This window comes from Paramisgurnus dabryanus, chromosome 11, assembly GCF_030506205.2.
Source record: "Paramisgurnus dabryanus chromosome 11, PD_genome_1.1, whole genome shotgun sequence".
NCBI lineage: Eukaryota > Metazoa > Chordata > Actinopteri > Cypriniformes > Cobitidae > Paramisgurnus > Paramisgurnus dabryanus.
Window position 1 is genome coordinate 24,642,664 of NC_133347.1, and position 27,968 is coordinate 24,670,631.

Genomic DNA, 27,968 nt, shown 5'->3' on the forward strand with positions numbered 1-27,968 from the left:
TATCACGGCTTAGAACGCGTTTCAACCAATCAGAATGAAGAACCAGAACTGCCCGTTTTATAATCTTCCTTCAGGGTTTCCGTAACACGCTCCCTGCGGTGCAGTCCTCTGCCTATCCCAGGGGTAGGCAAGTTCGGTCCTAGAGAGCCGCAGTCCTGCATATTTTAGCCTAAGCACTGATAATCTAACCTGATTTCTAATTCCTAAAGACATTAATTAGCTTGTTCAGGTGTGTTTGATTAGGGTTGGAACTAAACTCTGCAGGACTGCGGCTCTGTAGGACCGAACTTGCCTACACCCGGCCTATCCCCTCTCCCGAGGGCAGCGCATGCATACACAAACAACATGGCAGAAACAGCCGGCGAAAGAGAGCAGCTCCTTCCAAAAAAAATGCTCTTCGACTTAAGTCGTGTGGAGTTGGTTTGGATTTACGGCAATTTTATGTTGATGCATTTAATTAAATATAATAAATATTTTTTTTTAAATATATGTACAGTTTGCAATTATTTTGTTTTAAATGGGGGTGGGATAAAATCGAATCGTAAATCGAGGTATTACAAAAATCAAAGATTTTTTTAGAGGGACAAATCGCCCAGCCCTATTTTGCAGTGTACCTTACAAAAAACATTAGTGAGTGTGTTTACATGCATAGAATAAGCGGATACGATCAAAAATCAGCTTTTTACAGAAAACTGTAATAAGCATTTACATGCAAAACTGTTCATGCATTTACATGCAAATCAATAAGCCGGCTATGCAGACAACTGCGTTTACATTAAGGGTGTCACGATTTCGATTTTAAATCAATTGAAATTAAGTTGAATGCTACGAGTCAACCTTCTCTAACTTAGCTAGCTACAGTCAGTCAAAAGATAGTATGGCAGATGCAGGAGACACCATGCAAGTTTTTTACATGGGAAACAAAAAACAGAACATGTCTGCAGAACATGTAAATGTAACAAGAGCTTCTAACATGCGCACATGGACAAAACCGTGAGAAAGCCGGTTAAGGTGTTTACATGCCACGCGAAAGCGCACTACCTGTGCCGATCGTTTTTTGCTAACGCTGTTTATGGAATTTACCCGATAAAAGAAAACCGTTTTACGCGTTTACAGGACCCCAAACATTATCAGTTTATTAAGCATAATTGGCATAAGACTGTGCATGTAAACGCACTCGCTGATGTGCATTTTGAGACAAAACAATGGAACTTATGTATGTTAAGATATGTCAATGCAAGATGTTTTTTAATTAAACTGCTTATACATCCATTTTAGTCTGGGACTAGGATAAACCCTGTCCAGGAAACCGCCCCTACAAGTTATTTATTTGATCAGTATTTGTGTTCATAGGAATCAAACCCATGACCTTTAGCTCTGCTAATACAATGCTCAACCATTTTTTTGCTACAGAAACAGGATTCATTTGAATAATTTTACATTAACATATGTACTGTAGAATGTGCAGAATAACAAAAAATTGAAAATGTGTGTAGACTTTCAGTCCTTTAAAGACAGTTAACAATCTGGGCTCCCGAACTCCTGTAAGTTTTACATATTAATTTGGGCAAACTGAATGGACTTGCTTTCAGTAAATGAACAGTAAGCGTGCTGTCTGGGTCTAAAAATATAAAGCTATGGACTGTCTTATCAAACTTCAAATCCAACACATAAAGACATTCAGTAAACACAGCAGTCATAATAAATAAAAACAGATGATCACTTCTGAGAAATATCCTCACCTCCCCAAAGCCTCCTTTCCCCAGAACTCTATACTGCCGAAATGTGTCTTTTGTGATGGGCTGTCTGAAAAAATAAATCAGCAAAATCGGCAATCAGATAAGCAAAAACAGGAAACACAAAGCTGTGATTTTCACACTTATAAATATAAAACTGGGTAAAGTACAATCGTCGAGTTTTGTGTGTGTGTGTGTTTATAATCTTGATATGGGCCACTTATGCCAAGTTTATAAATCTGTTATCTGGCATAGACTTCAATGCACAGTAACTTGAAATTTTCATAAACCAAACATGATTTTTGACTATCCACTTTCAGCTGTTTATAATAAAATACATTAAAGGTAATAGTGTATGAACCTCCATTTTGGCTGAATACTACCAAGCCAGATGAAACAAAAGGAGGACTTCTGGTTTAGCCCAAGCTACAATACAAACTTCCTCCAGCTAGACTGAAGATGCAAATGCAATCAATAAAAAAAAGCTTGTTTATGAATGTTGCTTTTTAACCATTTGGCAAACTTGGTTTCAGGTGTGATCTTCGATACTATCTATACAGTCATTGTGCAAGCAGTCTATCTTCGATTGCTTCAGTAATAATGAAAGTGTGCCAATAGATGTCTACTAGGGATGTTAACCGATGACCGTTTGACCGATGGTTGACCGTATCAACGTTAACCGGTCAAAGTTGTCGGTTGTCGGTTAAAAAAAGGGATCTGTAAATTAGGCTATTATAGACAGTGGACTAAACGCTACTACAGTTAGTCATCTCTTTCTTTCCAAGATCTTTTTGTATGAAGTGAACAAATCCCTCAAACTCAGTTTTTCATAACTGGTGTGTTTGTACTTTATAAACCAATAAAAAAACATTTGGTGCGAGGTCACTGCTTTTGGTTTCGCATGTTCACAAGGTTTGCGAAAAGTAAATGCTACAGGCTATTTTTTGATAAATTCCTTTATTCGAATAGTAAATAAAATACAGTAATACAATAATTAAAATTAAAGTCTCTCCTGGTTGTGTTCCAAATTATTAACATTTATGTCTTTTAGGCTAACAGTAAAGTGCAGAGTAATTTTTGTTTCTGTAAATCCTCAGCCATGATTTTTACCACTTTATTAAGTTTTGCTTTGTAGAAAGCATTTCTTTGAAGTGAATTTCGTTTTGTATAAATTGTATCTTAATTTTAATAAATGTTTAATCAACCAAATGCATGTATTTATTAAATAAAAAGCAAATATAGCAGAGTATATAATTACCGGTCCGTGCATGTAGGCGCCGGCACTGCGCGTTCACTTGCATTGCATTGTTAATTAGAACACACCTCATCATAAATAAATAAAACTCAGCGTAGGCCTATATGCCTCATACAAGCATTAAATATCTTTGCTGCATTTGTTCTAGAACAAAAACAGTACGAGACCTGCTTTGGCCGGTGCTTTTACACATTCTGAAGGTGCCCGTTTAATCCATTGGTTTTATCGCGTTGCAGTCTATTAGGCAACATTCCGCATAAGATGGGTTTAGATTTGGAAATACATTACATCTATATTTCAGTGGTAACAGAAAAGGTGATGATGATCATCCTATGTCTTTAATATTACTACCCCAAACTAAAGCGCAGTCTCTCTTCTGAGCTGTCATTTTATTAAATGAGCCGCGGCAATTTTCAAATGAGCTTCACAAACGCCTTTATTTTCAAGTTCAACGCGATCACCTAGTACCTAAACTATTTCGAAACTAAGCACGGCACCGTTTGCGGGACTCATGTTTCGCGCTGTAGGGGATTTAAAAAGTATTGTGAGGTCTGTGTGTGTGTGAGCCGGAGGCAGAGCGCAGAGAGATGCGAGTTGCGAAATTGCAGGCGCGGCTCGAAATGGCTGTTTATTTTAAATAGCATAGCATATTTTAAACTAATAGGCCTATCAGTTAACCGGTTTCAACCGGCCAATGAGGCTCGGTGGCCGGTCATGAAAAATTTTCGTTTTCGCCATCCCTAATGTCTACATAAACAAGTATGCAACCAACCTTTCGAGCATCTTCCATTGAAGGAAACGGTCGAAGTACATACTGTTCTGATAGTCAGAGAAAGGAGCACTACTCAAGTAGTCATGAAGAGCTCTGTCAAATGAAAAACAACACAGAGAGTGTTAAATCACAAATGCATCTCTTAAAGTGCGTTTTGCAGGTAAAATTTTTCCACGAATTTGGGCAATTTGCTTGTTGATAATAAACATTTAAATTGTTATCCATTGTATTTTATGTTGTTGGTTATCATAAAACGGAATAAAAAACGAAAAAGTACAGCGGTTTGCAAGGATTCTCCTTTCCCCCTCAACGCACTGCATGACGTCACGTTGGGGAGAGAATTTGCCTTAAGAGCATTGAGAGTGACTAGAGAGATGAGTAAAGTACAATATTCAGATTATATCAATGCAAATTATAGATAAATACATAGATATAGATAGACTAGATAGATAGACTAGATAGACAGAACGACAGATAGATAGATAGACAGACAGATAGATAGATAGACAGACAGACAGACAGATAGATGGGCTAGTATAGAGAAATAGGCAGAAAGCCAGATAGCCTTAGCATAACTTCGTGTAGAAAGTAAACAAACAATTAACATACTCGTGCATGCTGGTTTGAGGGGGACCATAATCCTGCTGAAATGGGTGTATGCGATCTTCAGCACAAACGAATTCAGGCAGCATGACTCAAATCCTGGAAGCTGAGTGAGGCGTCACGTCGTCACATCTGGTCGCGAGGTAAGAGCCTCGAACACCGATCAAAACGCACACATTTCCCTACAGCCAGTAGCGGAGTTTCAGTCGGGAGAGTCGGGACTTTCCCGGTTGGCCGGTCTGATAATAGTTATACATTGTGAGTTTTATTAGCAACACCGTCTGTCGGTCTGATGTGCGGCCGGTTCCCGCAGCCCGCTGGTCAAACTATGCAGCCTCTCTGCTCAACAAATATAAAAGTGCTCAACCCGTTCGGCCGGTCCAATCATGTCCAGGATTTATAAAAATACGGGGATCACTCAGTGATTGGTTTCTAGCCTGTCATCCTTTGATGTAAAAAGCCGCCGAACGCCTGTTTATTGCAGTATGCGGTTGGATTCAAGCCCGCTGCAGCTGCTGACCGCTGCTTCTGTGTATAAAATGATCGTGTGATTCGTTATGATCGCATAAACAATATAACAAAACTTCCTTTTATTTCACATAAAAATATATTTTAGATATTATATGATAGACTAGTAAGTGTGGATTAAGGATGTTTAAAACTCTCTAGCCTGGTGGTCAGGACATGAATGGATTGAATCAGCAGATTTGCAAAGTTTTATTTATCTCCACATATATCATAAATAATAATTAGCAGGGTAACTTTGCAGTATACCACATTATATATTTCCTATTATGTATATATGATTTCCATATTATAAACGTAAGTATTAATAAAACGGCAATAAATGTCTCATCTATTTCTATAGCTCTGGCTGAGGCTTTCATCTACTTCTACCCAACGTGACGTCATCGCCGAATTGCTTAAAAAAAAAACGTTAATACCAAAAACATTAAAAAAAGGGTCTTTAAGACCTTTTTTGTGACATTTTAAAAATGATATACATATCTTGAGTGATTTATGTACCCATTAATCAACAGTGGTGGTTAACCTGCAACACGCCCTTTAAGGTAAACAGCACAAAGGTTTGAAATGTAACACAAGAACAGCCAAGGTCAAATCTTTTAAAGGGGACATATCATGAAAATCGTCAAATTGGGTCCCCAATGCTTCTATCAGCCTAGAAAATGTGATAAAGATCAACCCAGTAACTTAGTTTTGGTAAACCATTCTCTGCAAGCATGCGAAAAATGTGGCTCCTCTTGTGATGTCAGAAGGGGATCTTATTATATATGCAACTACCCAACAATGGCACTGCCATTTAGTGGAGAGAGAGAGAGACAGAGAAAATAATTGACAACCGATTAAGTTTCAATTTTAACAACCCACCATTATTGTGAACAGCGTTTGCATTTCATCAGCTCATTTGCATTTTAAAGGACATACCCAAAAACGGCACATTTTTGCTCACACCTACATGTGTCAATTTTAACTTGCTATAATACATTATCCATATGGTATTGTGATTTAAAACGTATGTCCATATGTACTCTGGGGACACCAAAGATTAATTTTACATCTTAAAAAAGTCTTGTGAAAAGGAACTAGTGCTTAAATGCAAAGTTTCCATTCAAAGCCAAGTCAAATTCCCTGACTTTTAACTAAAAAGCTGAATTTCCATGACCTATGTCCAGGATGCCGTAAGCCTGGATAATGTAGCGTACACCGTGAGTTTATAAAAATTTAGCTTAAATGCTTGAAAGGAGTAAACTATGCCAATAAACGACTGCTTAGACGTAGGCTCACTTGAAATCAGTGGAGACCTGGGCCCGGAAATGGCATTCCTTGCGTCACAACTTAACGAGCGGATTACATTTTGATAAATGGAAACTAACATTTAAAGCATCTGGAATTGACTTTTTAAAATTCCATGATGTTCCAGAAATTCCATGACCCGTGGGAACCCTGCAAATGGGATAAATCAGGTCTTAAAGCTGTAATGTATATTTTCTGTGTCAATAGCGTCATTGGGCAAAATTGCAAAAATAACTGCCTTGCCCTTATTCGCCTACTTATATAATGCACTAAGGGGCGGTTTCCCGGACAGGGATTAGACTAAAATAAATAAAATGTATGAGCTGTCCAAAATGAAAACAACTTGCACTGACATATCTTAAAATACACCAGTGCCCTTTGTTTTGCATCAAAATGCACACAAGTAATGTGTTTAGTAAGGCATGTTTATTAAAACTAGTTATATTTCTTAATTAAACTAAGGCCTAATCCCTGTCTGGAAAACCACCTCTTAGAGTATGCAAACTTTTTTTGTGTGTGTACCTGGTAATTATCACGTCAGGAATACCAGTATCTTTGTGACCTTGTGGGGACATTTTGTGGTCCCCATGAGGAAACAAGCTTATAAATGAAACAGAATGATGTTTCTTGAAAATGTGAAGTATCAGAAAGTTTTCTGTGATGGTTTGGGTTTGGGGAAGGGAATAGAATATACAGTTTGTACGGTATAAAATGCATTATGTCTATGGAATGTCCCCACAAAACATGGAAACCAGAATGTGTGTGTGTGTGCGCGTCTTACTTGCGACAGTCACTGAAGATCTCCTTGCAGGGGCTCAGTTCTAGATTTTCTCTGCAGCTCTCAGCAAGACCTTCGGCTACATCCACACACTCGGGGGACTGTCAGAGAAACAAAATACAAGTGCACTTAAGATCCAAAGTCAACACACACACACACATACACAACGGGAAAGTTAAACCAATTCACACCTGCTTGGTGAGAAACTTCTTGATGATCTCATCTCCTCGGCTCTTCCTCTTCTCGTCTGGTGCCACCTCGTAGTCCTCCTGAATGACAAGATACAAACAGATTATTCCTGACAACTAACAAACAAATAAACCATAAAAAACAGGTTGCATAGGTTAACTGTTTAAACAGTTTCTGAGAAAGTTCTGTTTAGTTCCTGTGGTAGTACAATGAGTGTTTCTGAAGCAGAACTAGTCACTTGATTTGCATGTTTGTGAATGTTCACTATCAATGTTGTATATATTAAAAGGCTTGAATTCTTGACTACAGTAAGCAAAAAAAAAAAACTATATTCATGCCTTAAAAGGTCATTAGATTGCTCACTGATCACTGTCTGGGGCATGCTGACACAAAACTGAAAAGCTGCTTGCTTTCTCGACATGGCAAGCTTTATTCTGATTGGCTGGGTAACTTCCGGGTGAGGGTACAGTTAAACAAGACCACACAAGCTTTTAAGGTACTGAATTGGAATAACTGAGGTTTTGGATATCACACTTTGCCAGCTAAAGCCCGGAGTACAGTTTATTTTAACTTGTACGCAAATGTACGTGCACGGTTGGAAGGTACGTGTATTTGAATGTACATGTAATCAGACGATCAACGCATGTGCATTAAGACAAAATATGATGTATCTCCTGGGCTACATACTACATTTTCCTGTATGCACATGCACAAAGTACGCATACAGAATATGCACGGTTACAAAAATCCAGTGGTGCGTGTATAGAGTGCCGTACTATTCTGATAACAAAATCTGTGTCATGCACACTGTATGCGGACCCTTTGATAGACATTTAGGCAGTGTGTCCACCAAAGCATTTTTACCAACATATTTAACAAAAATTAAGGGGGCACAAATTATTCCATTCTTTACCAGTCGCCGGCAGTAGAAATATTTTACTGTGAAAATCTTAATGTGCACTCACACCAGATGCAAATAAATTGCGCTATTTGCGCGTAGTTGGACGCTTGAACATTTTAAGTTAGCTCGCATCATTCACGCTCAATTTCCCGGCTTAAGCTAGGTTGTGGTCTCAAATGAGTAAAGAGCATTTTCTACAACTTAACTTACCAGATTGTCTGACATCCTCACTCTATTTTTTTTCAAGCAAAATCTCTTTTATTCCCATTTCTATCAAAGTACTAAGATGTGTCGTACAGCTCTGGGTGTCCACAAACAGTACCAATGATTTTGTCCTCCATTGTTGTTTCGTATTTCTGCCTCCGCTCGCTACGTCATAATCACGTCACTACTAGAACAATCTCCTGATTGGTTAACGCTAGGGATGCATAACGATAAATCGCGATTTATCTATAGCAGAATAAAAGTTTTTGTGTACATCACATATTTGTGTGAACTGTGCATATTAAACTTGTATAGATAAATGCACACACATGCATGTATTTATTTAAGAAATGTTTACATGTGTATATATATATATATATATATATATATTTTAGGGCCGGGACTCGATTAAAAAAAATAATCTAATTAATTAGAGGCTTTGTAATTAATTAATCGAAATTAATCACATACAAATATTTGACCTGAGAACATTGAGAAGTAATTTTTTCACATGGATTTTTAGTATACCATGAATAATGACTGAATACATAAGCTTGAGCAACAAAATATTGTTTATTTTTGTTCAACCAAGTCGTTGAATCGGGCTAACGTCCACGCTAGCTGCTATAGGTTTTGCATTGAGATGATAACGGTGCGCTCGATGTGCTGCGGTGATATGTGAATTCCTTGTTGCATAGCTTACACACAACCATGTTCTTATCAACGCTTCAATCCGTTGTTTTTTTTTTTTTTCCCATCCACGGGGCCAACCAAAGCGATCTCATCAGCTTCTTCGTTCATGTTCACTGTGGTTTGTTGTTGTCTGAAATCATGAACGCGAGTTGGTGCTCCAGTATAATCGGTCCGCCGAAACTCATCCAATGAATAATGTTCCGCGGTGCAAAAATAAGTGTGATTAAAATGCGTTAAAAATGTTTAAGGACCAGGACTTTAACGCGTTAATTAAGATTAATTAATTACACAAAAAATAACGAGTTAAAGTCCTGGCCCTAATATATATACATAATTATAAAACACCGTTCACACACATATATGATGTAAACAAAAACTTTTATTTTGCTATAGATTAATCGCGATTAATCGTTATGCATCCCTAGTTAACGCGGCGCAAATATCCGCTAAAGTTCAGATTTTTCAACTTGCCATTAATGCTCAATTCACTCCACATCATTCGCACCGCCTCATTCATGCGAATCACACCACAGGATGTCTATCGCATCTTTGCATTGACTTAACATGTAAATCACTCGTGCTTCATTCGCTTCTGGTGTGAACGCATCATTACAATTACTGAAAAACAAAACAGAAGTAGCATAGCAACCAAGGCTCTTCCAAAGCTGAGAAACGCTGGTTGACATTTTAAGAAAAGCACCTGCAGTTTTCAGATGAGTTTAAATGCTTTGGTGGACATATGGCTTTAGAGATTTGTTTGAGTTTTTGTGTAAACAAGTTATACAGATATTCATGAGCAGAACAAAATGTCTGCTGTTGTTTGCATTTAAATAATTTTTTAAAGTAAAAATATATTATTGTATTAACCAATAAACCTGCCCCTCACCAGTACTGAAAAAAAAAAACTGTAGGTTGTCACAAAGTGGGCAGATCTTGGCAAAAATAAGCTGCGATGTGATCCAGACCCCAGGTCATTATTCAAGCTATTCAAGACTAATGTAGACCAGACTGTGTGCCTTTGGTCAAAAATCTCAACCAAAATGAAACGTATAAAGTGAACATACATTATTGTTCCATGCGGGAAAACTGAAACGACGTCCACTGATCACACAACCGTCATCTCCAATTCTGATGGTATCTATTTCTATATGCTGAATGAGAAGAAACATCATGTAATTGAGTCTGCGAGTGATTACACAATGAATGAGCTACACGGTCTAGCACATCCTTTCCCTAAGGGCTGTAAATGTGCCCGTGTGCAATTGTGTGTGTGGGGGGCTAAGACTTGATGACACCCTCATCAACACCCCGTCCAGCCCTCATGCTCTGTGGATCCCATTACGCAAGACTAACCATGAGACCACCTGCCCCGCTCTCAGTATCACCCCGAATGATGCAAACACACATACAACCGAACACACACAAGTGCCTGTGCCCACACCAAAGCATATGTATCCGCAAATAGGTTTTCACACAAATCAAGTGTCCGCATATGCGTCACACCGCCCCGCTGTATGGTACGAAAGGCGCATACACATATGCTTAATAACCCACTGTGTGTGACTTCAGGTTGCTTGGTAACCATCCAGTCAACACGGCAGGATTCCGAAAGGTCCCGGAGCGCCACAGCACGGATCAGCAGCGTCACTAAATACACCGAACGTCATCACATAGTGGGGGACTGTGTGTGCATGTGTGCCTCGACACATACAGAGGTATGATTTCCATTCCCCTTAACACATTTGGCACCTCTTCCGATGGAAGATTTAAAAAAGTTCAGTGAGTAATGACGGAAGGCAGGAATGTTGAAGGAATATTCCGCGTTCAAAACAACTTGCGCTTTTTCCAAGGCATTTGGGGGCGTGATGCTGAGCATCACAAAATGCTATCTTTTGTCCAAAAATGTTAAGGTTATATTTTTAATAAAGCACTTACGGGAATTCTTTGTAAAACTTTGTTTATCGTTTTAGCTTTACAGCTCTAAACAATCCTTTATTAGGATTACTTTTCCAGCAATAAACTGTTTATCACAACTTGATTACTGTTGGTTGAGTATGTCACATGTAAACAATGATATTTATGTGATTTTGATTTCACATTGATTTCAATCTTTAACAAGACCTTACTCAGTTTTCTTCATTGCATACTTGTACAGTGTTAGTGTTATTTATTTAGGGCTGTCAAAATTCACTAATTTACAGTAAATGTTCCACTCTCTTTTTAATACTTGTATAATATTTGTAAAATTTGTATTGTACTTGCACCAGCACATCAAGACAAATTTTTTGTATATGCAAACCCGCAGTAATAGGCATGAAAACATTCATTTATTTTATATGACATTATAATATTGTCACAGTTATGTTTCATGTCTGTGGACTTTTGTTTAGTTTTGAGTGCCTGTTCTGTGTTTCTAAGTCTTGTACACTTATTTTGTAGTCATGTATTCTGTTATCCATGTGTGCATCTGGGATTAATCGTGCAAATCCTGACTTTGCAATAGGGCTGCATAACGATTAATTGCGAATAATATATGCATGCATGCAAGCGTGTGTGTGTGTGTGTGTGTATTTATATATACATAATTATTAGTGCTGGAAAGAGATTAATCGCGATTAATCGCATACAAAATAAAAGTGATTTTTTGCATAATTTATTAGTGTGCACTAAGTCTAATTATTATGTATATCGTCGCTGCCTGATGAAACTTACACATGTCCAAAATGGTTAGTTTTCAGGAAGTGAAAAAAACACTGTATATCAAAAGCAGTTGAATGTAGCGTTGTCATACTTAGTACGGCATCTTAACATGTAACCATATTCTTGCCAGTGTAATGATATAATCCACATTTGACCAAAATTGAGTTTAAATGGACTTACGTGCATATTTTACAGTAGCGGTGGTTGATACTCGTTCTTCCGATCATTCATTAGAATGGCCAAGTCACGTTTTATATTGACAGATGAATACGCTCAGTTTATTAAATAGCCCACGTCTTAGTTAAATAAGCTTAGTTTATTTAATATTAATTATACATTTATTAAATGTCTCTTGCAAGCTATGAAGGGACAATGAGTCAATACACTGACATGGTAGTGCTAGACAGCAGGGACGTCAGTTTGTGTTGAAAAGATCAGATAAAAAACATTACAGCAGGACGGGAAAAATATTAAATAACGGCGCATCAAAAAGGTGTAGCGTTGGCAAGTCAACAACAAGAAAATATTCAGCATAAAACCCTCAACACTGTCGACTGCACACACGTAACTGTCCCTGCAACACCAGCTCAACCGAATAGTGCCAAAGCACCATACCGTAGAAAACAGCAGCGCGTTTAGTCAATGATTACAATGACATATGTAAAAGAAAACACACCATAAGCATACAACGCAACATATGTGACTAGGGATGTTCACATTGACCGTTTAACAGTTAACCGAAGGTAAGAATTTAAGACCGATTACATATCAGTTAAAATAAAATATTTGTTAATACATGGTGCGTGTCGTCATGAGCCGACAGACATTTCGCCACTTTTCTTTTTTTAATTTGTGAATGTCTGGTAAATGACACAAATGATTGCTGCCCTGACGGTCTGATAAAGTAATCATTTGTATGAGAAATCATTTGTATGCGTGTTTTAGGGGTGCACGATTCAGAAAATTTCACGATTCGATTCGATTCCGATTTTTAGACTCAAGATTCGATTCAGAATCGATTTTCGATTCAAAAACGATTCACAGTATGTAAATGTAGTTTACTTTTTCCTATGTGACTGATTGTAGTAGATATACAATTTTAAAGAAAATAAACACAACAAATTAAATGTAGTTTGATATTACTTTATGTCTTTATGCAAAAATAAAAACTTATATGAAGCAATTAGATGACCCCTTTTATCAAACTCTATTAAATACAATAATATAGTATATTAATGATAGACAGTGCAGGTCTATAGATTATAAATGTGACTGGTGTTATAATGGTTATTATTTCTATTAGATAGAGCAGTAGCAGGAAAAGTGCCTTTCTTTCTAGTTCTCTCTTGCGAAGCTTGTTCGCGTCGCATCCCAATTCATTGAGAAACAGAGCACGTGAACGCACACCGAACTCATTATGTCGCACACAAAATGTCATTATTAAAGAGTGTCATCATCACGGAAAAACAAAAAGACAAAATTTCATGCCAGATATACTTGGGCACTTGTTAACCTCTTCAACCCTGAGGACCCTGTCCCGGGTCCAGAATTTCGTATTTTGACTTAATATAAAATATTCTTTTAATCTTTGATGCTCCGTCATGGACCCCAGTAACACATATGAGATACTGTTTGAAAGCTTAGAGTCTCTTCTTTCTGCAGATATGCATCACTTTGACACATCTTTCACTGTAAGAAAGTTATTTACACTTAATTTACACTATCACCCCCCCAATATTTTATTATATCATTTAATATTTATATATTTCATATTTTTCAAAAATGACAAACATGGGCAAGTCTTATATCAAATGAAAGCTCTCACTCTCGGGAATAAGGCTACAGCGTTATTTTTGTTCTAATATCAACACATATCCAACAATCGCTGAATGAATAATAAGGTAAAAAATGGTCTTTTGTAAACATATGGGAAACTTGAGTGTGAACTGCCTCAGATAGCACATATAGCCACAAATGATACACCATCTTTTATCTTAGGTCCTACTCTAAACAATGAGTCCATCCACAGCATTTTCTTTGGTTGTGTGCATATATAATCCCTTGCTATTTATTATATGTGCAAAACAAAAAATTAATATTTATATGAAAAATGTATTTTCACACCCTTTAGTAAAATGAGAATAACTTTTGAATGCGACATGCTAAAGAGTTCATTCTTTTTTTGGATGTTTACTGTCTGCTGCTGCTAACAACCAGAACTGTCTGCAGTCTGCTAGAGCACACAGAACCAGAGTTATATACTATCAAAGACAGTGTTTACAACATAAAAAAGAAAATTTGGTGTTTCATCATATGAAAAACAACATAAATAACAATATTTGTCACAAACAGCAGCTTTTTATGTAACTTCAAAGGGTTTTCTTTAAAATGATATAAAGAAATTGCATTTATTCCACTGTATGTGGTTATGGGAGCACTTCAAATGTTTTTAGGCAGAAATTGTATACAAAAAGGGTATTATTCCTCCCTTCAGTTGGAGTAAAATAACTTTTGCATAGATTATGATAGAGAAAAAATTGCTTTTTCCTCTGTAAGCTGACAATTGCTGGAATCAAACAAAACTGTCTGCAGGGACCTGAGATACCCAGGGCCAGAGTTATATACTTTCAAATAAAAACTTTAGAAAAAAACATGTTGAGCACTTTTAACAGTGTTTTATGTAATTTCAAAGGGTTACCTGTAAAATGATACCAAACTTTTGTATGTAAACTTCTGCATGTGGGTATGGGATGCTTTTGAAATTGGGTAGGCCAAATCCAGGCGAAAATCCCCAAAATAGCTTCAGGGTGTAAGAAGTTAACCTGGGCAGCGCTGCACAGCAATGTGTGGGGAAACACTGTGAGAAGAGTGTGCAGGCGTCAGAGTGACTTCGACGCGCCATCTATGGGAATACTGAGATAAACTCATTTCAGGACAATAGTAACACAGAGTTAAAAAAAAGATATATATATGAATCGATTTTTGGAATTCTATGAATCGATTCTGAATCGGCAATGCTTGAATCGCGATTCAAATGTGAATCGATTTTTTTGCACACCCCTAGCGTGTTTGGAAGCTGAACGGAGACGCGTGCGTGTCCGCGCAAGATGACGCGGTCTGTCTCGCGCACATCCGGACAGACGTTCGCTGATGGCCCCTGACCCTGAACATAAACATCTCTCTTTTTGCACAAACGGAGAAAGACGACGCGAAACCAAAACTTTCTGAAAAGCGTCCTGCTTTAGAAATGACCACTGTGGTAGATGAAACGGAGACAATCTGCCCTTTGGATATTAATCCTCTGGACCGATCGCGTGCTTTTTAATAAGGTAATGTTGCGTGAATATCTGATAATGTATGAATCCTGGTTCTGTTGTTGATCTGTCGCTGCTGTTTGCAAGTTCAAAATAAATGTTTTGTTTTTACTAGTTCACAGACAACTGTCAACTGTATTTTTACTCAATTACAATTTCATATTAAAATCTTATAAGTTAACGGTTAATGTTCAGTTTAGAAGCTACGGTTGTCGGTCGGGAAAATTAACTGATATGAGCATCCCTATATGTGACCCTGGACCACAAAACCAGTCTTAAGCATCGCTTGATTTTTCAGAACATTTTAAGCAAATTATTTCAAAAAGTGGTGGGATGTCCCCAGCGTCCCCGGTGTAAATAACACCTATGCTAGACAGATACTTTGTTTGCACAGTCCTACTATAATTTAGTCACTCCTAGACGTACGTCTGGCATTAGGGGGGAAACGTTTACCTTGATGAAGGAAAGTAATTGTCTTACCAGGCTATGTTTATTCGGCTATATCCAGTGCTGAGCTTCGATGAAACTTAAGCGACCAGCGAGATGCTTCACAGGTGGGAGATACGCGGCGTGATTTACAGCTTTGACACCAAATGGATATACGTGAAAATCAGATGACATGATTTTACAACTTTTCATTGGCCATTTAGGTATGTGACGCATACTGTATATGGAAATGAACCTGGACATTCAATCCGTCAAAAAAAAAAACGCAAAATCTGCAAAATGGACATACGTGGTTTTCATTGGACAGCGAGTATAACAAAGGTCTTCTGAGGGTAATCCACGCGGTGTTGTTGTAGAAATATCCATATTTAAAACTTTATTAACGTAAATAACTACCTTCCGGTAGCGCCTACAACAACACCACGCGGATTACCCTCAGAAGACCTTTGTTTATCATCCTGTAGCCGTTTGGATTTATTTTGTGAAGGATGGACGCACTTTTTTTGGACTTGAAGGTCGTGGCCCCCCCAACTTCACATTTAATCAACTGAAAGATCTAAAACATTTTCTAAAATATCCAAAAATGTGTTTGTCTGAAAAACTATGGACATATGCAACTCGGACAGCTTGGGGGTGAGTAAATCATGGGTTTAATATCATTTTTGGCCGAACTATCCCTTTAATCGTTATGCAGCCCTGTTTTGGAAGCAGCATTCCAAAGGTAGGAAGGCATCAAGGCATGTCCAAATCCAATGTTAGGTTTACTTCTTGGTTCCCGAGATACATTCATCATCTTGTCCCACAATTCTATGCGTGTGTGTGCGTGGGGAATGTGATTGGTCGAGTTCGGGAAAAAAAATCGTTTTCACTTTTTACACTTTTGATTGCTATCATAGTGAGAAATCGGTATTGCAGTTTTCAAATATGGGATTAGTTATCACAACTTCACTCACAGAATTCCATTGCGCTGCCTATGAAGGCTGTCCATATGCATTTCTTAGAGCCGCCTTCGTGACACTGAAGTTATTGCCTCATGAGTCAGCTGCATTGGTTTCAAATGCAGCTCATATTTGTAATCCGATTTAGTTCTGTTTTCTGATTGGTCCTCGTGTGATTGTTTCCTAAGTTTTCACTTTTTGGATTTACCCGTTTTATGTTTAATAAACCTACTTGCACTTGCAGAAGTGGCAGTTACACAGCATCTAACACGCAGGTAATTCATTACGATGCCATAATAATGTGATCAAAAGAATAGGTAAAAAATATCTTATTCTTAATTAATTACCTCATCCATAAACATGATTAGTGAAGTTCATACATCCCTGGATGGTAAAAACAACATTTCCCATTGTTCCACTCTCCTTCATCACGTCATTAAGCTTCGTTTCTTATTGGGTTACTGTGTAATAGAGACCTCTAGTGGTGAAAATCCTACATATTGTGGCTTTAACGATTACCTTTTTTATTGTTTTAGTAAATTCTGAAACAAAATGAACTAAGATTAATAAATGTACAGTAAAATTGTTCATTTATAGTTCAGGTTAACTAATGCATTAACTAATGTTAACAAATACAACATTATTGGAAAATGTTACCCAAAAGTCATTATAAGTCTCTTTATGGTAGAATTTAATTAACACCGAAACTTTAGTAAAAAACAGATTTTTAAGTCACATAGCATCTGATAAAGAAAAAAATATTTTTTTTTTGTGCTTACTGACATGATAACGCAACTTAACATAGCTAAACTTTTAACCTTTTTACTGACTGCAGATGATACAGTAGTTTGCAATGGATCAGTTAGAATTGCGCCTCTGCGTTCTTTCAGTCGGTCTGTTAATGGGAAACGGAGGAATTTGCAGGGGAATTTACCATGTCGCATGTTAAAGGTCACAGCATGGAAAAAAGCAGCAAATACAAACACTCACAATCACACACACACATACTCCAACCATAATAGTGGTTTGAGAACGGACCTACGTCAGTGGATCTGAATGGTACAGTACAGCAACCAGGCCAAAACAAATGGCTGGCTGCCTCTGACTCGGGGAAACTGTGCCAATTTAATGTGTATGGGATAACATCGGATCATGATGGAAAAACAAAACCTGGTCTGAAAAGGTCACTGACATGGATATAATCGCTAATTTTTCTTATAAACACATTAGCTCAAATAGTGTAAAGATCTTCTTGCGTCAAGTTCTTACAGTTTTCCTCATGTCACACACACACAGATCTCACACAGTGAAGAAACAGATAGGGCTGTCTGACTCTCCACGACAATTGAGATCCTGCTACTTAATGACGTCAAAGGAGGCCTCAACCACCCCGGGCTCTTTCCTTATGGTGCGCGCACACACTCTTCATAAAGAACATATGCATATCGTACATCTCCTCATTTCAATACATCTCCGTGTTCACGTTTTAAGATCTGACCTGGTACTGATTTTAATGCAAGTTTACATTGTTTGCCACTATCAAGTTTTCTACTATTAATTTTGTTTGCCCAACACGCACTTGCTTCTGTGAAAACAATACGCAATAGTGCCCTAAACAGTTAGACACCTAGATAGCACAAATCTTTTTGTTAAACGGGAGATGGTGCCCTATACAGTTAGTTATACAAAGCTTTTTTGCTTAACAAACGAGACACTTCCCAGACACAATGAACTAGTGGAACACCTCCTCAAAGTCCTAAAAAGTAAAAATATGCTGTCCAATGTTTTATGATGGTGATTTCCTGTCATGGGGTTCAGACTGTTTGGGGTCTAAAGGCAGAACCAGACAATGGCCTTATTCAGGGACCACATGCCAGTCCTGATATTTTGGGCTTAACTTCATGATAGCCTAACTAGTCATGTGGGAGGCATGTTGTCCAGGCCAGTGGAACATTGCACAGAACCCATAGAGAGAGAGAAAGAGAGAGAGAGAGAGAGAGAGAGAGAGAGAGAGAGAGAGAGAGAGAGAGAGACAGAGAGAGAGAAAGAGACAGAGAGAGAGACAGAGAGAGACAAAGAGAGAGACAGAGAGGGAGAGACTAAACAAGCTAAGGTTTTTAGAGAAGTCAAAATGCATTGTGTGATTAAAAGTTGTTGTAAAAATGATCTAAAATGACTCTCTTAACCAGGTTGTGTATTAGGAGGACATAAGTCAAGTGTATTTGGATCAACAGGTGTTTTGGGTATATTGACGTACCATGGCGTCCAGAAGCTGGATGCATCGCTGCAGTTCTGGTCTGGTCTCACAGTAGAGGCGAAACAGAAGTCTACCAATGGGCTGCTTATCACACAGGCTAACGTAATCCCGCTCTATGAAACACAGATCATAACTGGATTCACACATCAGTAGTAGCAGGGTCTAAAATGTACTTTTAGTGGGTGGATTGGGAAAATTTATGTGCAGCTGTATTTCACATTATTTTTGTTAAAGAAATATATTTGTCTCGCTCTCTGACAACAATGGGATCATTTAGCTGTTTTGATCTCCTTTGCACATGGGCATGCATTATGTCATCGTATTCATTTCTCTGTAAAATTACTAAAAAGTAAAGGCACATAATTTAGCTCATTACAGTTTTATGTTGCAAAGAAATGATTCATTTCTATATTTCAGTATTCTTTAATATATTCTTAACATTAATAGTCCCACTCTAAATAAACTCTTTCATTAATTAAAAAACACTTGACAAAGTAAATTGATGGTAATATGTTTTTACACAGCGTTTCATACTACTTCATGGAATGTCTAAAACCAACATAGTATAAACGTGATAGTATGTCAAAAATAGGGATGCTCCGATCAAGATTTTTGCAGCCGATACCGATTACTGATTTGTTATCTTCGTGATCGGCCGATACCGATTTTTTTTTAAGCTGATATGCAAGCTCTTTCATGACCGTAACTGTTAACATTTTTTCTAGATAAAGTAATACCACAAATATTGTCTTTGTTATATTACTTGCAGTAATTTGGTATATTATTGTTTTAATAGAGAATCAAATAAATAAGCACAACAAATATTTCTTCTGCAAAGAGAAATTTAATATGCCTTTAAAAAGGTTTATGTATGTTAAAAGTAATGAAAATAAAACACTTCACAGTCTATACTGTTTGAATTAAATATACACGCATTCGTATGACGTATAACAGTTCTTTAGTCATGAGCAGAGAGTGATTTTATTGAGAGATGAATTATGTTACTGTAGCTTTAAGACGTGAGAGATATCGCTCTGTTCACGTACACTAATGACAGGCTGCTGTGTGTGCGCGTGTCGGGTGTTTAACGCTCAAAAACTTTAAAACGTATGCAAGTAATAAACTTTTGGCATGAGAATGCAATTGTCCGCGATAGATATGTGATGTATACACTGTTTGATGGGGACGTGAAGACGTGGCGCGCTGTTGACCGGAGCGTGTCCTCATAGAAAATACACATATCGCTGTAAAAGCAGAGAGAGAAATCCAAATCTGCAGGTCGCACATGAGCAACGGTTTATAAAAATGCCAGCACTACGTAAAAAAGAAATAAAAAAAGCAGCTGCATTCAGGAGCCCTATGATGACAAAAGTAAACAGAAAGATCGGTTCATGAGATCTGCAAGTTTAACGAGTACCTATAGAGTCATTTAATGCCATTATCGTCCGATAATGATCGGCGGCAGATCGATCATAGCATCCCTAATCAAAAATAACAAAAATATCACAATCCTCTTTTTGCACTGAATCCCAATTTGCCTTTTTTCAGTAAGCATTGATAACAGTACGTGCTTTGCTAGTGATGGGAATGTAGGGGTAAGTGAGGCACAAACTAACACGGGGTTAATTGTAACACGACTATTTTTCATATTTCTACAGGGCCGACCAATCTGTGCTTTTAGTCTTTTCCTCTTACGGTCAGAAGATGATCTCCTGCAAATTTGTGAAATGTTTTGATGTGTTTTGGTTAAGATGCTAAACAAAGAGTGTTTTGAAGGCATAAAAGTAATTTTCTTCATCCTATGTTTTTTCAATTTCTGAGTTGAGTGTGTAAGTCACCAAATCCAACCATATGGTATTGTTACCTAAAACATATCAACATTTTAAAAACAAGTCAGCAACTCTTAGTAACTGATAGCGGGGATTGAAAACATTTTTACACAGCGGGATTAGTTATCATACAGTGTTACAATTAAGCCTTGGGTATATAATGATAATAAATTGAACACAATGTAAAAACTATTCATCAAAATGATAACTGTTAATACAATATCAGAGAAAATAACTGACAATTATGATTTTGTTTGTCTTAATTGTGCAGCCCTTTCAAAAAAATCTATTTATATGCATTGATGCTTAATACAAGGATGCTTAGATGAAGGATCATGGATGGATGAATGTGTGGATATCTATCTATTATAGGCAGATATATAAACAATATCCACCTTTACTAAAGAGAGAATTTAATTGAATCATTTGTGTTTAAACAAAATTTTCTACAACAAACCATTAACCCCACCTATGGAGTAAGTTGTGCCGTTTGCACTTCTGTCACTTTCGGTGTAATTGTACAATAATTGTACAAACAAACTTTAGGTGTTCATTTGTAGCAGAGATGTGTGTGTTGATTGTGTATAAATTTTATTAATTGACCTTAACTATTTTTTTTTAGATAGAGCCAAACCCAAAAAGCATTAATTTGTGCTCCGTGCTCCCCTACATACACTGTCAGAAAAAAAGGTACAAAACTGTACCTTTTCTGTCCTTAGGTTTCTGTTTGGTACCTTTACAGAAATACAAAACAGAATACAATTTTGGGTATATTACCGCACCTTTAGGACCTACATTGTTAGAAAAAAGTCAAAATATGTACCCTAGCTATCAGTGGGGCAGCACCCTTTAAAAAGGTAATTGTATGGACCATTAGGTACAGATATGTAAACATTTAGTATCAATATGTACCTAATAATACTAATATGTATTTTTGAGGTACTAATAACCTCTCTTTGGTCCCAGTATGTACTTCTGAGGTACTAGGTGCAAAGCTGTACTTTTTGAAAGGGTACAGCCCCAGTGACAGAAAATGTACAGTTTTGTACCTTTATTTCTGAGAGTGTACAGAATATTAAAATGTGTGAGCCTGTCTGTGAAAACCCAGCTAAAGTCATTCTTTGGTGACCTTTCTACATAAAATCATCCTGCATAATGTAAAAACAATCTGTGAAAATATACCCCTGATATCTTTAATATTGACTGAGTAACGGGCCAAAGATTGAAATTAAAGTGAAATAAATTATTTAAATTCTAATTAGATCTTGACACTTGGGTTTCACAGTCAGTATCACATACTGTATAGACCAGGGGTGTCAAACTCATTTTAGGCTGAGGGCCGGATGGTAAATGACGCCATGAAGTGCGGGCCGGATAATTTTTTTAAACCTTAGTGTGCTGATAATTGTGTTAAAATTAACTAAACAAACCAATTTAATTAGTTTGTTTAGCAAGAAAACCAGAGAAACACACAGCTCTGTAAAAACTACATTTCATAAGGTCACACTCATACTGTATATTATACCCACAAATTTACATCTGTACAAAACCCACTGGCCTTATAGGTTGAAAAGCTTTAATTTAACTTCTTTTGCCTTAATGCCAAAATTATTTATAAACCATTCACTTTTCTTTGGAATATATTTGTAATGAGAACAGTCATTTAGAAAATGCTAGAGGGGGCAGTGGCCCAAACCAAAAATGGCACTATGGGGGGTGGTACTATTATTATGGTTTTAAAAAAGTATTATAACTATGATGTGTTATATTACTAGCATCAACTTAGACATGTGATTATAATGGGAAATATAATAACAAGAATTAAAGTGTGACAATCTGCTAAATATTCAATATGATTTCCCTGCTGGCTTGATGGAGCTTTGAATCCATGTTTGCAATGTTGAACAGCCCTTTTCGTTCTCTGTCATTATTTTGTGAAGGCATTTGTGTTTTTTGTATATTTTGTCTACAAACTGTGCCAACAACAGCAAATTTAGTGTTTATATTAACTTAGATCTGATCGGGAACATTAAATCGATTAGACAAGCATTGTAACGTTAATAAGAATGTGGATATTTTGTTTTTGTTAGCTTGCTAAGTTGTTAGCACTTTTAGAACACTGACAGCAAATCATTACCGGAAGAAATACATAAACAAACTTACAAATTACTAATTCTGCGGTTTATCAACTGATATAATGTAATGAATCTACCTGTTAATGCAACGAACTTAGGAAACTGTCGTCTTCGCTCTCCAGGCAGAGAGTGGACACAAAGATGCTGCGGAGCGGGCGGGGAAACACGAAGTGGATTACCAGAATCGGTGGTTCTTTATTGGAGCGGTAACAATAAAACGGCAAGATTTTTGGGCACCGTGTTTAGTCTATGTTCCGAGTTTTGCTGCTTTCCGCAAGTCTCTCATATTAAAAACGAACTAGAACCCGCCTAAGAGGGTTTTTAAAATATGTATTTAATATTTAATAAAACTGTATAAATCATCACGCGGGCTGGATTGGACACCTTTGCGGGCCGTATCCGCATGTTTGACACCCCTGGTATAGACGGTTTCATCGGACGCACGTGCGCTGACGCGATACACGTCTGGATCCGAACTTTACTTCCGGTTTCGTTTTTTTAAATGGTCTGACTAGTTGCTAATAGGGATGTTAACCGATGACCGTTTGACCGATGGTTGACCGTGTCAACGTTAACCGGTCAAAGTTGTCGGTTGTCGGTTAAAAAAAGTGATCCCTAAATTAGGCTATTATAGACAGTGGAGTAAACGCTACTACAGTTAGTCATCTCTTTCCAAGGTCTTTTTGTATGAAGTGAACAAATCCCTCACACTCAATTTTTCATAACTGGCCTGTTTGTACTTAATAAACCAATAAAAAACATTTGGCACAAGGTCACTGCGTTTGGTTTCGCACGCTCACAAGGTTTGCGAAAAGTAAAATTCTACAGGCAATTTTTTGATAAATTCTTCATATTTTTTTTTTTAACTAATAGGCCTATCGTTAACCGGTTTCAACCGGCTAATGAGGCCGGTGGCCGGTCAAGAAAATGTTTAGTTTTCGCCATCCCTAGTTGCTAAACTGATCTCTTGAACAAATGCCTCGTCGAAAATAACAAATGTTTTGGTTTCCTAGGTAATCTGTGTTGTTTTTTGTGCTTGTTATATAAATAAACTACGTTTAAAGAACTTTGTTGATATTTATTCTTAGCGGAGTTTACTGGAAGTTACGTGCGGACCACGACAGCTGCTTGTTTATGTTGTTAGTGCTGAAACCGTCTATATGTATAAAGACAGTCTGATAGCATTGGGACACTGCCGTCACAAAATTGCAACTTTGCTAAAAGCAAATTGGGATTCTGCTAATGACAATTCAAACTAAGAGGTGGTTGATAAAGCTGAGGAAGAGAATGACAGTAACAGGAAACAAAAGTTGTGTTGAATGTCAGTATTTACCTATGATTTTGCTCAAATCTTCACACTGACTGATATGAGGAAATCGTAGAATCTCCCTCCATTTTTTACTCCTTCCTTTGCGTTTTCCTCCTCCACCTAGATAAAATATAGAATAACAGAAGTCAATTTAAACATCAACACAAACCAAGTGAGCTTAGAGCAAGTGATGAAAGGCCCAAATGACACCCTCAGATTTCACAGCACACTGTGGGCTCTCCAAAACATTGCATTAAGGGTACACAGCAACCATAAAGAGAGGAGTGAACTGAACCTAAAATGTTGTACAGGCTAAAAAAAAATTTCAATAATAACATTACATTCCACTCTTTTCAATTCAATCAAATCCCGATCCTACATCCCGCTACATATTGTGATCCACTCAGAAATACGCAACATTAAGGAAGCGAATGCCACATCAAGCTGTTTTCAAATGTCAGGATACTTTATTCGACCACTAATTAGCTTTGAACCTTGTAAAATCTCCCCATGACTTTGAACATGTGCAGTATCATAAAACATGTCAACATCTGGTCTCTCCGCCCGAGCGTATGCAAACTCAAGTTCAAACAACATGTCTGACGTCAGCACAGGGCAAAAATATGCCTTTCCTCCCGAGAGAAAAGCCAAGCCTTCACTACAAACTGTGGCGCGTTTTGCAATAACTGTTTGTCTTAAGAAACCTGCAAACTTGTCTAGCTTAATGAAGTGGAACTGCTTCTGGTGTACATTCACAAGTAACACAAGCGTTCTTTATTATTTCTTTCACTTCGACCTCAGGGGGGATTTGAATTCAGAGAGATGGGGAGGTATGGCGTTCCCACTCTGGTATGGGAACTTGATGAATTCCCGTCAGAATGGAGCTATTAGGAATTCCATCACTGTGAAAAACACTGAAGATCCAAACACACATACACATACACACACACACACACACACACACACACACACACACACACACACACACACACACACACACACACACTAAGGGCAGTTAAGGCCCAAGACCGGCATTTAAAGACAATCACCTCTTCAAACTCTTTGAATGTACCTACTTGACATTGCTCACAGAAGCCATTGTTTCATAAGATGCAAAACACTTTCAATGCCAAAAAACAAATCTTTTCACAAAGTGACAGAATCATTAAAAAAATGTTAGTATACTAGTGAAAAAACAGGAGTTATGTAAATTCTAATCCATGTCTAGCTTTAGCCCAGAGGCACTGTACAGACTAGGAATAGCTAGTAGCAAATCACAAGCCCTTTAGTAAGCCCTGTCCTTACTTCCTGTTAAAATACAAAAACAAAACTTTTCTAAGATGTAAAAAAAATCTTTGCTGTCCCCAGAGTACATATGTGAAGTTTAAGCTCGAAATACCCACAGATAATTTATTATAGCATGCTTAAATTGCCACTTTGTAGGTGCAAGCAAAAATGTGTCATTTTGGATGTGTCTTTTTAAATGCAAATGAGCTTATGAAATGCAAACACTGATCACAATGATGGTGGTTTGTTAAAATTGAAACACAATTGTGCTGTCAATTATTGTTTCTCTCTGCACTAAATGGCAGTGGTTGGATATTGCAGATTAAGGGGCAGTATTATTATAATAAGATGCCCTTATGACATCATAAGGGGAACCAAATTTCAATGACCTAATTTTTCATGTGCTTGCAGAAAACGGTTTACCAAAATTAGGGATGCTTATGTCAGTTAATTTTCCCGACCGACAACCGTAGCTTCTGAACCGAACATTAACCGTTAACTTATAAGATTTTAATATGAAATTGTAATTGAGTAAAAATACAGTTGATGGTTGTCTGTGAACTAGTAAAAACAAAACATTTAATTTGAACGTGCAAACAGCAGCGACAGATCAACAACAGAACCAGGATTCATACATTATCAGATATTCACGCAACATTACCTCATCAAAGAGCACACGATCAGTCCAGAGGATTAATATCCAAAAAGGGCAGATTGTCTCCGTTTCATCTACCACAGTGGTCATTTCTAAAGCAGGACGCTTTACAGAAAGTTTTGCTTTTGCGTCGTCTTTCTCAATTTGTGCAAAAAGAGAGAGGTTTATGGTCAGGGTCAGAGGCCATCAGCGAACGTCTGTCCAGATGTGCGCGAGACGGACCGCGTCATCTTGCGCGGACACGCACGTGTCTCAGTTCAGCTTCCAAACACGCATACAAATGATTTCTCATACAAATGATTACTTTAACAGACCGTCAGGGCAGCAATAATTTGTGTAATTTACCGGGCATTCACAAATTAAAGATAGAAAAGTGGCGCACCATGCATTAACAAATATTTTTTTCTTTTAACTGATGTTAATCGGTCATAAATTCTTCTTACCTTCCGTTAACGGTTAAACGGTCAATGTGAACATCCCTAACCAAAATTAAGTTACTGGGATGAACGTTTTCATGTTTTCTAAGTTGATAGAAGCACTGGGGACCCAATTATAGCACTAAAACATGAAAAAAGTGAGATTTTCATGCTATAGGACCTTTAAAGTGACTCTTTGTAGTTTTTCAACCTTCATAATATATTTTTAAGACCCCTGTGATGGTTCATCGACTTAAAATAGGTTGAATGGCATGTGTACCACAGCCTGACGGGGTCTGTATTGCTTTTACACTTACTTTTAAACTTGGGGTTTCGGGTAGTACTGTAACCCAAGCACAAAAAGAACTACAAAAATCTGCTTTACGGCATACGTCACTTCCTCAAATTCGGACGTGAGAGCACAACTATTTATTTTCCTGATGTTTTCGTCATGGCCGAAGCAGCAACTAAGAAAAAGAAACCCACGTTTTTGTCAGAGGAGACCAAAACTGGTGGGGGCCCTAGGCGACCACCTAGTTCACCTATGCCTAAAAACCGTCCTGATTTGACCCAAGCGTGCCGCACAAGCCCTGAAAAGTGAAGCCAAAACGTCTCGATTGCCCCCCAGTGACTGGTCCCAGTATAGGTCATAAACCCCGCCTCCCCATGTTATTCAATAGAGACAGAGCGCAGCGCGTCATAACCTGAAAACCACGCCCACCGGGGGGGAAAACAATCCAACCGTCTCCATTGACTTTGTATTGCGAGAGGCTGCCTCCTTGTCATTTCTGGCTTATAACAAAAAACAGAATAATGCCTAAAAGCTGCTGTGTGCCAATATGTACAGCTAACAAGCCAAAAAACCCAGAAATAAGTTTTTATAAGCTGTCGACCTCAAAAAACGAGCGTTTAAAGACAAAAAAGTGGAAAACAGGCAACTTTTCATAGTACTCCTATTAGTAGAACTGCGTCCACTAGGGGGAAATGTAGTCGGCGATTCACTTTTTTCTCCTTAAAGGTTGGGTTTTACTGCTCGACAGCTTATAAAAACTTATTTCTGGGTTCTTTGGCTTGTTAGCTGTACATATTGGCACACAGCAGCTTTTAGGCATTATTCTGTTTTTTGTTATAAGCCAGAAATGACAAGGAGGCAGCCTCTCGCAATACAAAGTCAATGGAGACGGTTGGATTGTTTTCCCCCCCGGTGGGCGTGTTTTTTAAATTTACATAACTGCGCTCTGTCTCTATGGGACTTGAGACCAACGAAAAAATTGAATTACACTTCAAATATCCGAAGCTGGTTTCTGTCATTTACTGTAGTTTTTATCACGCTGATGTAAATTCAAATGTTTGTTTTTAAAATAAGTTTGTTTTTAGTTATTTAATGATATAAAAATGGTGGTGTCACATCATGATTGACAGCTGTGATATCGTGTGATATGCGCATTCTGCAAGAGCGAGGGCGGGGTCTTGATTTTTGCGGCTTTACTTCCTGCTCACTACTGCGCATGACTGGTGACTGGCGGCTTCACTTTTCACCATTGGAAGAGAGTGAACAGGCGTCGTCCATCTTTTTTTACAGTCTATGATTTGACCGCAAAGTATTAAAGTGCCTTCCGACAATTAATGCTAAACCTTAGCTCAAAAACAACCTATTTATTGGCTTAAAAAAACGTACATTTCTCTTGATAAGAATATTTTCACTGTTCTTTTAAACAGATGTTAACAATATATT

At 37.6% G+C, this 27,968-nt stretch overlaps 1 protein-coding gene across 2 annotated transcripts in view; it reads right to left on the reverse strand.

Moving 5' to 3' along the window:
* Window positions 1–27,968, reverse strand: part of grk5l (G protein-coupled receptor kinase 5 like) — a 73,064-nt gene that overhangs the window by 13,827 nt on the left and 31,269 nt on the right. For both annotated transcript variants that reach the window (XM_065247543.2, XM_065247544.2), the window contains exons 2-7: window positions 23,900–23,995; window positions 18,603–18,715; window positions 7,151–7,228; window positions 6,963–7,060; window positions 3,764–3,856; window positions 1,743–1,806 (exon numbers count right to left, since the gene is read on the reverse strand). In XM_065247543.2, coding sequence (XP_065103615.1) covers window positions 1,743–1,806; window positions 3,764–3,856; window positions 6,963–7,060; window positions 7,151–7,228; window positions 18,603–18,715; window positions 23,900–23,995 — 542 coding nt within the window. The remainder of the gene's footprint in view (window positions 1–1,742; window positions 1,807–3,763; window positions 3,857–6,962; window positions 7,061–7,150; window positions 7,229–18,602; window positions 18,716–23,899; window positions 23,996–27,968) is intronic.